Source organism: Neopelma chrysocephalum, unplaced genomic scaffold (genome assembly GCF_003984885.1).
Source record: "Neopelma chrysocephalum unplaced genomic scaffold, ASM398488v2 Primary Assembly neopelma1_62, whole genome shotgun sequence".
Taxonomy (NCBI): domain Eukaryota; kingdom Metazoa; phylum Chordata; class Aves; order Passeriformes; family Pipridae; genus Neopelma; species Neopelma chrysocephalum.
In genome coordinates this window covers 3,198,008-3,212,906 of record NW_020897719.1, presented here as the reverse complement: position 1 = coordinate 3,212,906, position 14,899 = coordinate 3,198,008, and the positions used below count along the sequence as shown (strand labels likewise).

Genomic DNA, 14,899 nt, shown 5'->3' with positions numbered 1-14,899 from the left:
GTTAAGATATTATCAGGGACTCTGTTCCTTCTCAAAGATTATACTCATGTTTGAAGGAAGTTTTCAGTAGTTCAGAAATAACTAAATCATTTGTTTAAAGCTGTAACAGCAGAAATGTCAATTTTTTTCATTTACTGAACTTTTTAGGTTATTTTACCAGTGTTAGTGTTCTTTTTCTCCCTGGCTGATAGCTTGGTCAAGAACCTAATTGGAAGATACTCTGCAGCTGCTAGATCAGAAAAAGTTGTTCCACGCTGGGAAGAAGACTACCACCTGCAGCCCATTGGAAAACTTGGATTGTTTTATGAGTATCTTGAAATGGGTAAGTAGCGGTTTAGTTTGGATTCACTACCACTGCTGGATACAAACGTTCTAAAAAAATCTTCATACAAGCAATGCTTAATAAGGTAGACAGAGGAGACATGAATGTTTTCAAAGGCAAGTTTTGATGAGCCATTACAGGTGGTTTTACAAGCTTTTATTAAGCAGCTAAGCCTCAACCCAGGTTATAACTAGGAAAGAGCACATGATTGTACAAGGAGTACTGTTGCTTCCTTGCCCCATTCTCTGCGGAATGCACCCAGAAGGCAGACCACCGCCATGTACTGGTGTTGTACAGAAGAGCCCTGTGTCAGACTGCTCTCCTAGAGGTCTTCAGTCACCAGGATTTGTTGCTGGTCACTTGGGAGTTGGCAGAGCTCCAGTTTGTTGCCAACTGTCCATTCTGTCACAGCATTTCCAGCGTACTTGTGGCAGCACCCAGACACCAGTAAGATGATTGTTGGTTCAGGCTTCCCAGCACAACACCAAGACAGATAGTCACTAGATTTTCAGGTCTTCATGATGAAGACATCAGAAAGAAATGGATGTTTAAATATCCAGAATAGTTCCTCTTGGTGTGTTGTGACTTGTAACATTTTCCTGTCCCCTTCGCCTAGCAGGTTTTTTCAGTACTCTTGTGCTCCTATCTTCTCATACGGAAGATTCACTTGGAACCCAGCTACTCTTTCTTGTTTCTCTCTCCTGCAGTGGGAGTATATAAACTATATGTGCTCATACATGCTTATCTCCAGTAAGTGAAAGCCTCACCGATGTATGTAACCTCTCCCTTTCAGTTATACAATTTGGCTTTGTGACTCTGTTTGTGGCATCATTCCCCCTGGCTCCTCTTCTAGCTCTTATTAACAACATGTTGGAAATCCGGTTGGATGCATGGAAGCTGACAACCCAATTCAGGCGCATGGTTCCGCAGAAGGCACAAGACATTGGTGCCTGGCAACCCATCCTGCAGGGCATAGCCATTCTGGCTGTGGTCACCAATGTAAGTACAATGCCAACAATTGCAAAAGATAAAATACCTTCACTGCAAGTCCTATGTCCAAATGTGGGAATGCTGCATGTGGCAATGTAATTTAAATAATCGTAAATGAATTGCAAACATCAGTTGCTTAAGGCTTCAGCCCATGTAAATAGTCTCTCAGTTACTTTTCAGGAGTTTTAGAATATGTCTGCTGCCTAAAATATTATATCTAAAGAAAAAGGTGTGTTTAGAGTTGCTAGCATCTTCAGAAAAATCTGTTACTTGTGAAGAATATAGCACATCTTTCCTAAAATTATAGCATATAGTGCAGAGGGTTTTTTTGACAGTCTACAGCTAAATGCATGAATTTTGACCAAAAAAAAAAAAAAGAAAGTTGAAGTTTAACTATGTTATAATTGATTGTTATTTCTTAAAACAGAAATTCAGCTCCTTTCTTGTGTATTTAAAAATGGTGCGCTCAAAATTTCAGATCACAATGAATTTTCTGAGAATTTGCAAACTAATGTGTTCTTCAGTTGTCCTTAAAATTTTTAAGTACACAGGAAAGAAGTTAAATTTTAGACAAGTTTCTTCAAAATATTTAGGAAAAAAATTCTGATGAATATACTACTAACAATGAAATTCAGACCTTTCAAATTTCCTGTATCATTAATTTGCCAAGGTCTTATTCATAGGCTGCATTGTGGGAAGCCAGATAAGCCATTGGACTTTACCACTGTGGATTATTTGATTGCTTATTCTTAAACAGTAACTAGTATGTATTAACTTATAAAAAAATTCTCACTGCTGGCCTATTAGAGGAGCAGTGACCATTGGTTTCCTCTGCACCACAGACTATCCATGGTGAATAACCTTTTTCAACAAGGTCAGTGTTTTCTGCTGTTTATCAGTGAGATCAGGGATTCCTTCCGACTCACTTAAAGGTGTGTCACTTCCTCCAGGACCTGGTCCTTGCAGTAACAGAACCTTACTGGCTCAGTAGGAGTTTCTGGAGAAAGCAGTTGAGTCTGAAGACAAGAGTTCATCTTAGCCCAGGCTTTCACAGGAGGTTCTGCCTGTTTGGAGAATAGTGGACTTCGGGAAAGAGGAGAGAGATGAAACTGAGCAGTCTGCTATAGATATTAATATGATAGTTAGGGGACTTACTTCAAGTAAAAGAGCAATTCAAATTTAAATAAGAAATAAACTTATATTCCTGTATCTCAGACATCTTCTGTAATGCTTGGGCTCATCTGAGGTCTCAACCCCAGAGGTTCTGCTTTTCTGAAATAATATAGGGATAGATATGTGTGCTGCCTTTTCCTGCACCCACATGAGTATCCCTGCATATTTTTTCCCCTCCACTTTAAAAAGTCTTTGCTTTGCCCCTGAAAGTGTAAGTCTAATTTTAAAAAATGGATATATGAGCTTCGACGACCTGACTTCTTTTTGGGTTATCATGGTCTCAGTGGCTTGTTTTCATTATATCAGGGGCTTAGGGAAGTTCCATATAGAAATAAGAGTCTACCGTGTATTTCAGTGGTCAGGAAAATTTTGTATGTCAGCCTCAGCTACCAGATGTATTTTCAGATATTTGAAGATCTCCCAAAATAGCAATTGTTCTTGTTCAGAACTTTATTTGGCACTGTAGCAATTGAACAGGTATGGTAAACACAGTTAGGATGTAGAGAGGAGTCTCAGAAGGACATAAAGACAGAGAATTAAGCACAGAGAAATGTCAAAGGGAAAAAGGGAACTTAAGGATGGAAAATTTACAAGAGAATCTAGGATACAGACAGCAAGCTTGAGCATATGCTCAGTCTGTTTTGCACTGCTCTGCTGAGGCAAACCAAACATAAATCCAGTTGTTTCATAGACAGGTGAACATCCAAGGCCTACTAGTAAATCTGATGTTAAGATTAAAAAATAAATGCAACTTTGGTAATGTGTTCAGATTGTTAGAAAAATCAGGTGGCACCAGAGATACTTTGGGGGTCTTCTGCAAAAAATAGTTAATTATAACTATCCCAGCAAATTATGCAAATCCCAGCAGAAAATGCAAATTCACAGATGAAGCATAGCTTGATCTAGCATTGTTACAAGTAGAGGCAACTTATTGGATCAATAATATTCTCTTTTGAAATATACTGCTAGAAAACTTGTAAAATAAAAGGAAGAAAAAATTTTTGTGCCCTAGAAGAAAAACAAATATGTTATGCTATTGGATAAATTAACTGTTTTTCCTAGTCAATCCAGGTGGATCTTGTAATACCAAGATGAAATTAGAAGTGGAATATACATCTCGAGATTACTTTAAATTTTTTACCTCAGTCATAGTTCTTACACTATTCAGGTCAGACTTAAAAGTGGCTTTGGTGACCTTACGGTAACTCAGACATGTGTAGGCTCCTGTTAGGAATGTGTTCACGCCCAGCTTTCTGCAGTTAATGTCAGTGAGAACAAAAGGCATCTGCTGATGACCTCAGTGGGGCTGTTGGTGTGCAAAGGGCTCAGCACCGAAGACTGTCATGTTCAAACAGCCCTGCTACAGGTAGTGTGGACCTCAAAGAGATTAGTATTTCTTGCTAATGAAGTGTGGGCTATGAAGTCATGTGCTAGACCAAATGCTAGAAGCAGTTTTCTTCCTTTAAGTATGTTTGTTTAGTTGGTTGACATCCAGGATCTAGTATAGGTTGTTCCTTTACCATCCTTGACTTGATTTTTCCTTAGTACACAGAAACTGTTTCTTCTCTTCTACATGACTTGCTACGGCTGATTAGACTTCGGTAATATATCATCTTCTTCATGCATAACCTTTGTAACACCTGCTCGTAACTTGCAAGCAACTTTTGCACAAAGCTGTCAGTTTTGAGAGTTGCCACTCAGGCACTGGACTTGCTATTGCATGATACCAAAGCATCTGTTGTTGATTTGAAGACTGCTTTTAATTAGTTATGGTGTAAATGGAAAACTGTGTGCAGTAAAGCTTGAGAAGCAGAGAATGTGCTGCTTGTTTGTAGTTCTCCAGTGCAATACTCTGAAATGCAGCCCATAATTCAAGAGGAAAAAAATTTTCCTTTGAGAGCATGCTGCAGGATTAGCTTTCGTATTTCTGTCCTTGAAGATCTCCAGAGCACATCTGGAGATCATTTCAAGAGAGGGAGGAGAGTGAGACAGGGTTCAGATGTAGGATGATGAGAAACCTGGGGCCTTGCAGAAAAAAAAAATCAGTAAGATCAAGTATTAAGCTGTGTAAATACCATATTCCAGCATCTTTCTAAAGGATACAAAAAGCACCATCAAACTCATTTTGCTGAAAGGGAGAAGGGATTTTTTTACCTTAATGTTAAGTTGCTAATAGTTCATTTATGGTCTGACTAGATGAACTAATGAACAGAAAGAAAATATATTTAACAAAAAATTTCTATGCTTGTAGCTCAGAGTACAAGTACTCTACTTGTACCCTACTTTTAACTCTACTTCAGAGATAAAAACAATAATTTAGCTGTGGGGTCGTCTCCCTGCAACTGCAAGATACAGTAATATGTTTCTTGTCAGTCAAAAACACCTACTCAGCATGTAAATATAAACAACACGTAATTTTCACTTCATTTCATACTGGCATGGAATGCTTAAAAACAATATTTAAAAGTACATGCCAACCACATTTGCTTTAAGCCAAAATGCAGTACAACAAAAACACCCTATCCTTGAAAATTTTCAGTGAGTTTATTTTAGTCTTAGGATGCCTCCGTTTTCTTTCCCATCAGCCAAATTAACTTTCTCTCAGCTGAACTCACTTGTAACAATATTCTGGAGAACCAAATACTGATCTTGGACCACAGTCTCAAAAAGATTGTTTCTGCAACTTTTATCTTAACTACAGTTTAGCTTCTCAGGCTTTTCAGAGCCAACTCAAAAGGTAAGACAGTAGGATAGTGTTTGTCATTTGGCAGTGATGCTACTTGAGGTAGGGTGGATCTTGTACCCTTTTCAACTCCCTGCCCTTTCCCTTCCCTTTTCTGTCTTTTCCCCTTGTTGCTGTCTCTTGTGTTGTGCTGGCACCAGCATTTTGATCAACACAGAATGAACCAGATCAGGGAAAGGATCCAGCAGAGATTCCCAATTTGTAGTTTGTAGATCAGCACCATGATTCTGATCTGCTGCACAGGGCCAGGAATGCCCAAGCCTGCACAGGGCACAAGTGAACTGCTAGAGGCAGAGGCAGGAGGTTGTTTTATCTAGCACTGCCATCAAAGCATTGCTCAAGGAACTGTAGAAGAGGTATCTGCATTGGTTTTTTTCACCCTTTCTCTTCTCTCCCCTTCCCTTTTTTGACAACTGTTACGAATACCTCCTCAGGCTGCGGCTGTCTGGCTGGGAGTGCTGCACAAAGGTTGACAATTTTTGCCCCATGTCATGAAAATAAGGAAATATAGACTTCATGAATTGTGGACTGGCATGAAAAGGAATAAAATACCCAGGAATAAAATACACAGGAGCTTTTATGCTCCTCTGTTACCCATTACTGCTTAGCTTTGCCCCTACCTCCGTCCCATGATTTTCCTGTAGTTTTTTCTACACCTTTTACGCATCTCTGCCGAAAGCTCCCTTCCCCTGATCTCATTAGATCCCTACTTCACACGTTTCTCCTCCCTGTCTCTGCCCTGGTTCTTTTCAACCATGTTGTCTAATATTTTTTTTACCCTGGCATGGGGCAAAACACTTCTCTTTCAGTCCTGGAGTCCAGCTGGTCACTTCTTCCAAGGTGCTGGGCATCAGAGATGCCTGTTGTCATGAGCTGGCTGGGCAGCCTCTTGCTAGGCACTCAGCTGCAGATCTTGCCAGTGGAAAGTCTTCCTCACAGGGAAACCCTTTGAACTTGCAGTTGCAGGGGAGGAGACTGGATTAAACATAGTTAACCTGTCCTCCAGAATAGGATGTTTTGGGAAGTTCATGAGTTCAGAAAACACTTCCCACAACAAACACACAGATCAAATTTCCTACCCAGTTTGTGACTAGCAGACTGAGTAGGACAGGGACTCTCTTGGGAGCAACAAATGGTCACGTCATACATAAAACAACACTATACAGCTGCTGCTAAAAAAATTATCTTGGCATCAAGAGCAGTTTCCACATGTATGACACTGAAACTTAGGAGGCAACAACTACCAAGATTAATTTGGGCTTGATAGTCCCTCAGATAGAGTGAGGTGTTTGTAGGGTGAGAGATGGATCAGGTATATGTATAATTTATTTAATTTCTTTACTCAAACATCAGGGATCCTGGTGAAATTTAATGTTCTATTACTGAAGAACTCCTCTGTTGTTTCCGTGAGTTTCATCAGGCAGGATTTCTTTAAGCATCTCATCAATACTTTTGATAACAAGCACATCTTTTTAAGGTTACCCTAGTGTACTTTAAGGTGAGTTTGGCTGCTAATGTCCTTCGCATGCTCATGAGAAAAAAAGTGTATTATAGTATAACTTTTTTAAGGCATCCAGAAGAGCTAGTGTAATTTAAAAACTCTACTAAGTGCACATGCCAGAAAGAGATTGTTTTGTGCCTGTAAGAGACTATGTGCTCATTAACAGAATGAACAATGACTGACTGGAAAAGCACATATTTTCTATTTTTAGCTTATACTCTAACTTTTGAGATACTAAATATATGGCAAAGGAATGTATGTTAAGGCTTATTTCTTTAATGCTGTTCTGCTTTTTTGTCTTGTCTTTCTGAAACGCAGGCTATGATCATTGCTTTTACATCTGACATGATTCCTCGTCTGGTTTATTACTGGTCCTTTTCGGTCCCTCCTTATGGGAGTCACAGCAGTCACACTATGAAAGGGTATATAAACAGCACACTTTCTGTCTTCAATATATCAGACTTCAAGAATGCAAGCAAGCCATTTTCCCCTTGGTTTGGGAACCAAACGACATGCAGGCAAGTATCAAATAAGTATTTGTCATTTTCCAATGACAAAAATAATTTTTTTTATATCCAAATCATGTAATTCAATTAACAATATCCAGTAATAAATGTTAAAACACAGGAAAAGCCATTGTGTTTTGAATGGCAGAACTGAGTTGAAGTATTCACCCATAAGTTTGTGCTACTCAGAAAATTCTTACTTTAATTTGGCTTTCTCATAGTTGATAGTCTTCCAAAAAAGCACCTTTAATTTTTTATAAGTAATTCTTAATAAAGTGGCAAAAATAGGATATTTCAGCCAAATGTAGCTCATCTGTAGATATGATTTTACCCACTACGGTAGTTTCCTGAGCTAACTGTTCCTGGATGCATTAAGCAGCAACGTCTTGCTCCATCCTCTGGCCACAGTGCTGTACTGCAGAGATGCCAGAGACAAGTTCCTGACTTTCCTACATTGCTTTCAGATACCGGGATCTCCGCTACCCTCCTGGTCACCAGCACCAGTATGAGCACAACATATATTACTGGCATGTCATTGCAGCCAAGCTGGCTTTCATCATTGTTATGGAGGTCAGTGTACAGGGTTTTGAGCATTACTTATTTAGTCTCTTCCCTCCTGGCAGAAAATCCTTCAGAGATATTCTGTCCAAGCACAGCTATCAGAGCTGGTGATGTGTGCTATCAAGGGCAAGAGCTTGGGAGATGTAAATTAAGTGTAGGACCATTAGAAAAAAAAGTCCCTGAAGTCATGATATCAGCTGAGGATTGCTCCACGTGTTTGCAGCTTCTTTTCTCAAGAACTGTGAAATTATTTTCAGTAGCAGAAATAGAAGGGATAGTTGCACCAAAAATATTTTCACATGTACTGAGAGGAAATTTGCACACAGCCTCATGGGTGTATATACATAATACATGTGCACTAGCAGACTGAAGTCTATAGAAACAGTCACTGCAAGAGGTGAGTCTCTAGATGATCGTCAAAAAACAATTGCTCTTTCCTCTACTTGGCTTATGAAAGATGAGAGTCAGTCCAAGATGAAGGGAGAGAAATATTAGGTATTATTTAATTATAAAATGTGCTTAGGGTCTGATCCAAGGACTAGTGAAGTCGTCAGAAACATGCAGCTGGTTAGATCAGAGTTCCCATAGCAAAGTAGTTGCCCCAGAGTCATTTGAACAAACCTAAAAAATCTTATAAGAAACTGTAACTAATTTTTTCAAGCAGGGCAGAAGCACTGGGTACCAGGGTTCCCCCAAAACAGGCAGAGAAGTCCTTGCTTAAATCAGAATTAGAAAATCAGAAATTCTTGTTTATCAGATAATTATTCTATTGATTAGTCATCTCTTCTTAAAATACTGTTCTGCTGTGATAGATACTGGTACTGAATCAGCTTAGAGTCTTAAGAGATAATGTGACATTTCATTTATAATCATAATAATGTCCTGTTCAGCCTGACTGACATTTTTTCATTTTCATCTTTCCCAGCATGTCATATATTTTGTGAAGTTTATTATTTCATATGCAATTCCGGATGTATCACAAAAGACCAAGAGCAAGGTCAAACGAGAGAAGTACCTCACACAAAAACTCTTGCACGAGAATGATCTCAAAGTTGTGAAAAAAAACATGGGTAAAATAGCTGACAAAGTTACCAAAGGAGCAGACAGCACTTTCCGACCTAAAGCTGAATAAGTAATTTTCATATAGAATAACAGTATTTAGCCAGCTACTACCTGTCCAGATATTACCTATAGCTAATAAAACACTTTGGATTAATTCCCTTTACTAAACACTATTTCTTGTAACTACTCATTTGCCAGTTTCCCTTAGACAAATGCAACCACTGCAACTCAGATTAGAGTTACTAATTTTTTAAACAGCTTTAGTGGGACTTTTTTTTAACATGTGAAGATAAAAATTACTTATCATCTAAAGGCAATGCAGATTAACTCCCAAATACATAGAGTGCTTTGTACTTTTTTTAGGCATCAGCTACTAGATAACTAGTTTGAATGGAATGATTTGAATGTAAGAATATCATCACATCTAATGAAGGAGTTTTGATTGCTTGCTAATGCAAACTTCAACTATAAAATGAAGAGGAAAAGCCAAAATATGAAGGAAAGAGAAAGAAAATACAACTCAAAATCATGTTGTTAAGCCATTGGAATTGACATGCTAAGAGCAGTTGTTTGCTACCCTGAATTACCTATGCATACTGAGACTTAAATGGATAACAAGATATTTCAATTAATCATGGACTTGGATCACAAGAAGCAACAGGACTGTAAGCCCATCCTGTTCATCAATCTCAGTGTAAACAGGAGAATTGCCTTTGAAATCAATGCATACAAACTAACTTTACAGCACTCCAAGTGAGTAAAAAACTCAGGCATTTTATCTTTCCCCAGTCAATATATTTTCATTAGTTGACTTGCCCATTCTACACTAAATGCCCAAAGCCTTGAAGGTCTCCTACCTGTAAAAGCAATAAGTGTTAAAAGTCTTTTCACGTACTAAATCAATATTTGTGGAGGGCTGTCTTTTGCATTTCTCTCTCACCAGGAGCACTGTGCTCTTCCCTGAGATTTTGACATGGGACAAATGTGAAGCTGGACCTGTTATGATACAACATAGTGTGATAAAGTGAATTCTGACAAGACTGTGAATCTATTGAAACTGGAGATTGGAATAAACCATTCAGTAGGCCTTAACCATGCTATGAAGCTTTAAATAACACAGAAGGATATTAGAGGTGTGGAGGCATGTGCTACATCTGTCAGTCATCTTCAAATTAGGCTGCAGATCTGCTTGGCTATTTTCGGACCAGCTGCAAACTGGGAAATAGGGAAGTAGAGTGCTGCTATATGTCTGCAGCAGTGATATTCCAGATTATTAACTTGCTTTCTCTTTTAGCAGTTTTAATGGACCAATTTCTATAAATGTCTATAAATCACAAAAACCCAAATCTTGTTAAGAAAGCAAAAGTATGGTTGTAATCTATAAACCAGGTGATTACTTTGTGTTTGTAATTTTGTACTGTTCTTAAATGCAATAGATAGGGAGAATTTTTAGGCACATTAGGCACATATAGCTTTTTACTTATTAAGAAGTTCATTTGCAGAAACTATGTAGCATTTATAAAATAAATATTATTCCATTAATAATCAGAAGGAATCAAACCTTTGAATTTTGTAGCAAAACTTCCAAATACTGTGTGCTGTGTAGCTCAAGCCTGTCTTTTGAAGAGAAACATACAGAACCACGGGATCATTTAGGTTGGAAAAGACCTGGAAGATCATCCAACCATCAACCCAAGACTGCCAAATCCATAACTTAACCATGTCCTGGAGTGCCACATTTATATGTCTTTTAAGTATCACTTTCTGGGCCCAGCCATCCAGCCAGTTTTTTACCCAGTGAACAGTATGTCTGTCCAAACCATGAGTGTCAGCTCAGTACCCTCGGATGGATCCTGTCCGACCCCAGAGGCTTGTGTGTGTCTAAGTGGTGCAGCAGGTTACTGACCATTTCCCCTTGGATTATGGGGGCTTCATTCTGCTCCCTGTCCCTGTCTCCCAGCTCAGAGGGCTGGGTACTCAAGGAGCGACTGGTTTGACTACTAAAGACTGAGCCAAAGGTAGCTTTAAGTACCTCAGCCTTTTCCTCCTTCATTGTTTCTCCCCCATATCCAATAAAAGATGAAGAGTCTCCTTAGTCCTCCTTTTGTTACTAATATATTTATAGAAACATTTTTCATTGTCTTTTACAGCAGTACCCAGGTGAAGTTCTAGCTGTGCTTTGGCCCTTCTAATTTTCTCCCTGTATAACCTCACAACATCTTTGGTAGTCCTCCTGAGCTGCCTGCCCCTTCTTCCAAAGGTTTTAAACTCTCCTTTCTTGCATGATACCAGCCAAAGCTCTCTGTTCAGCCAGGTCAGTCTTCTTTTCTTCTTTTTAGTATTTCCAAGGATGGAGACTCCACAACCTCCCTGGGCAACCTGTGCCAGTGTTCAGTCATCCTCACAGAGAAAAAGTGTTTCAGTTTGTGACCACTGCTTCTGGTCCTGTCACTGCACATGGCTTACCAAATTTTTGATTAAAACAGTGTTTCTTTCCAAAAACCTGTTTCAACTGTTTCAAGGAACAATTTTATTGAAATACTCAGGACTTCCTTGTGCAAAATGAGTTGGGTTAGAAAGGACAGTCAGCTCCTTTCGTACTTGGAGCTTTTGATTTTAGCTTTCAACTGGCCCTTTCCCATTGCAGTGGTGTTCAGATGAGAGAGGCCATTTTTGTTCTTGCGTCAGTGATCACAGCACTAGTGTGCCTTAAATACCTTTCCAGATGCTATGTTAGAGGGCTGGGGCAGGGAAGAAGGCATCCTGTGGTAGGGAGGGAAAAATGCAGGGCAAAGTGGACCATTTCAGGTAATTATTTGGTCTTCTGATAGCATTTGTAGCCTTCTTTGAGAGGTAAAGAGACTAGGAAAAAAGGAATTGAGTGTCTTGCCTGGGGTCATACTGTGAGCAATGGCAGAGCTTAAGACTGATTTTCAGAAGTGCCTGGTCTTTTGCTTCTTGTTTGATTCCTGTGGACTCTCCAAGTTGTTCCTTTTTACATCGGTTGGCACCATTTCCTTAAGGGGGAGTTGGCCCTCAGTGTCATTGGGAGTTTATATTCCTGCCTTTAAAATAGCAATTTAAAAAACCACGCTGCATCAGCAAAGCATGTGTATCTGTGACTTGGGCTCCTCCCATAATAAAATCCTAATCAGCTTTGAATGTGTTTCTACATAACCATTTTTGTTCAAATGACAAGTGTGCTTTTGAAAGTGGTCTTCCAGTTGTCCCCATTTTCTGGGCAGTGCTCCCCGTCACAGACTGGTCTCAGTGCACATGGACTGACTTCCTCTTGGTTTAAACTGAACCAGAAAGCAGGGTTTAGATATGCACTTAATTGTCACTCAGTCTGCAGAGCTGAAACCAGAGCTAGGCTGAAGAGAGCAGTGAGTGCTGCGTGGGCATCACCTAGTCAACATTAACTTTTTGCTCTAGTGATTTGCTTCTGAAATGCCATGCTCCTTGCTAATGTAGCTGTAACATTTCATTTCAGAGGACATTACATCAGGAATTCTGTTCAGTTTGCCATGTGCACAGTGTTATCCACAGCAGATTTCTAAGCGAGAAGAGAAAACCAACAGAGTGTGTAATAATTGCATTTTAATAGCTTGATTTAAGCTGTGCAATTTCTGTAGCCTCTACCTCCAACTGCTGAAATGTGCTTTGCTTGTACACAGGAAGCTCTGCAGAGGCATCAGAACAAAGTGCTGGGGGAGGCAGTTGCCAAAAAATGAGTATTTGTAACTTTTTTTTTAGGCTGGGTCACTTTAATTAAAGATCTGCTTGAAGGGAAAACTAACATTTGTTTTAAATTGGTGTTACCTTTTTTTTTTTTACACTTGATATGTAGGCCAGACTCTTACTTTGTACAGATCTGTTGAAGTCAGGGTGAATTTGGACCAGTGACAGTTTCACTGCCTTAACAAGAACCATAAGTCACTGTTTTAGGCTGTGTATATGATGATAAAATTCAGAATGTAAGAATGTATGTTTTGTAATTTTTCTAAGAATGTTTGCTATTAGTTTCTGAATATTAAGATTTCTTTATATTTATTGTCATTAAAGTCTATTTTAAAATAACAGTACATCTGATGTTGGTTAGCATTGTTTGTTTTTCTGTGAACGATACTTCTGCTGCCAAATGCCACATTTAAATTATAACTATATCATCCCTGTCTAATTTCCATATTCATCCTCTTTTTCAGTCTTTTTCCATTAAACTGTTACTAGTGCTGAAATTTATCTCCTGTTTTTTAATGCATTTCCTAGGTGGAAGTCATTCCTTCCAACACCAAGTTGATGACAAGGACCATTATGTTCTCATACAAATAAACAGTTTAGGTCTTTGTACCCTTTCACTCATGTCATGATAAACCCTGTCTTATGTTTCAGAGTCATCATTTATTTCTTCATCTTAATTGAGTCTGTGGTGCTCCCACCTCCAGGCAGTCCACTCTGTCTCTCCTTGCCATCCATACAGCCAGCTGTCAGTTCTCTTCTGCTTCTGCTGTTTTTGCAGGTGCTGGGATCCATCTGAGGTCACTTTTTAAACATCACCTCCTAAGGAAGGGCACAGGAGCAGGCAATTCCAAATGTCAGAAGTCAAGCAGGTGAGGCAGAAGGTCAGCTTGGCTGAGCAGGGATTTTCTGTTGGAAATAAGGCAAAAAGGGAAGGTGTATCACCAGTGGAATCAAGGTCAAGTGGCATGAGAAGAATACAGAAATGCTGCTTGCCATTGTAGGGAGAAAATTTGTGTGATCAAAGCTCAAGTGGAGTTGAAGCTGCCAGAAATGTGGGGGACAATACAAAGAGTTTTTTCTAATATATCAATGGCAATAGGCAGTATAGAAATATCATTGGCCTGTTACAGGATGAGGATGGTCATCTCACAAACAAGGGACAGAGACAAGGCAGAGATGTTTAACACTTTCTTTGCCTCTGTCTTCAACATGGATGATGGACCGAGGGGGTCACAGTGCCCTGAGCTGGAGGACCATGACTGCAAGATTGATCAACTCCCAGTCGACCCTGAAATTGTGCAGGATCTACTCCAGCTAGATCCCAACAAATCTATGGGACCTGATGGGATTCATCCAAGAATCCTCAAATTGCTGGCTGATGTCATTGCAAAGCCTATACTCAATGATTTTTGAGTGGTGTTGGGAATCCAGAGAGGTCCCAGCTGACTGGAAGCTGGCAAATGTTGTCCCAATTTTCAAAAAGGCTAAAAAGCAGGACCCTGGAAACTACAGGCCTGTCAGTCTCACTTCAGTGACTGGTGAAGTTATGGAGAAGATTATTCTGGGAGGTATTGAAAAACAACTGAAAGACAACGCAGTGGTTGGTCACAGCCAGCATGGCTTCATGAGAGGAAGGTCCTGCTTATCAAACCTGATTTACTTTTATGACAAAGTAACCCACCTAGTTGATCAAGGGAAGCCATTTGGTGTCATCCTTTTGGATTTCAGTAAAGCTTTCCATACTGTCTCTCACAGGATCCTTCTGGACAAAATGTCCAACACACAGATGGATAAACACATCATGTGGTGGGTGAGCAACTGGCTCACAGGTTGAGCACAGAAGGTAATAGTGAATGAGGTAGCATCAAACTGGTGACCTATCACTAGTGGGGTTCCACAGGGCTCCATTTTCGGCCCTGTGCTCTTCACCATCTTCATAAATGACTTGGAATACAGGACAGGAAGGAATACTAAGCAAGTTTGCAGATAACACAAAACTCAGAGGAGCTGTTGACTCTCTCGAAGGCAGGGAGGCCCTGCAGAGAGACCTCAACAAACTATAGGACTGGGGAATCACCAACCATATGAAGTTCAACAAGGGGAAGTGCCAAATTCTGCACCTGGGATGGGGCAACCCTGGATATACGTACAGACTGGGGAATGAGATGCTGGAAAGCAGTGCTGTGGAAAGGGACCTGGGGGTCCTGGTCGATGGCAAGTTGAATATGAGTCAGCAGTGCCCTGGCAGCCAGGAGGGCCAATCGTGTCCTCGGGGGCATCAGGCAAAGCATCACCAGCTA

At 39.8% G+C, this 14,899-nt stretch overlaps 1 protein-coding gene across 2 annotated transcripts in view; it reads left to right on the top strand.

Annotated features, from left to right (window-relative positions):
- Positions 1–14,899, top strand: part of ANO6 (anoctamin 6) — an 88,547-nt gene that overhangs the window by 62,317 nt on the left and 11,331 nt on the right. The window contains exons 16-20 of one of the 2 annotated variants that reach the window (XM_027682220.1): positions 192–322; positions 1,116–1,321; positions 7,048–7,247; positions 7,700–7,805; positions 8,722–13,232. In XM_027682220.1, coding sequence (XP_027538021.1) covers positions 192–322; positions 1,116–1,321; positions 7,048–7,247; positions 7,700–7,805; positions 8,722–8,928 — 850 coding nt within the window. In that variant the 3' untranslated portion in view covers positions 8,929–13,232. Of the gene's footprint in view, positions 1–191; positions 323–1,115; positions 1,322–7,047; positions 7,248–7,699; positions 7,806–8,721; positions 13,233–14,899 lie in introns of those variants that run through there. The other variant, XM_027682221.1, reaches the window with a different exon arrangement.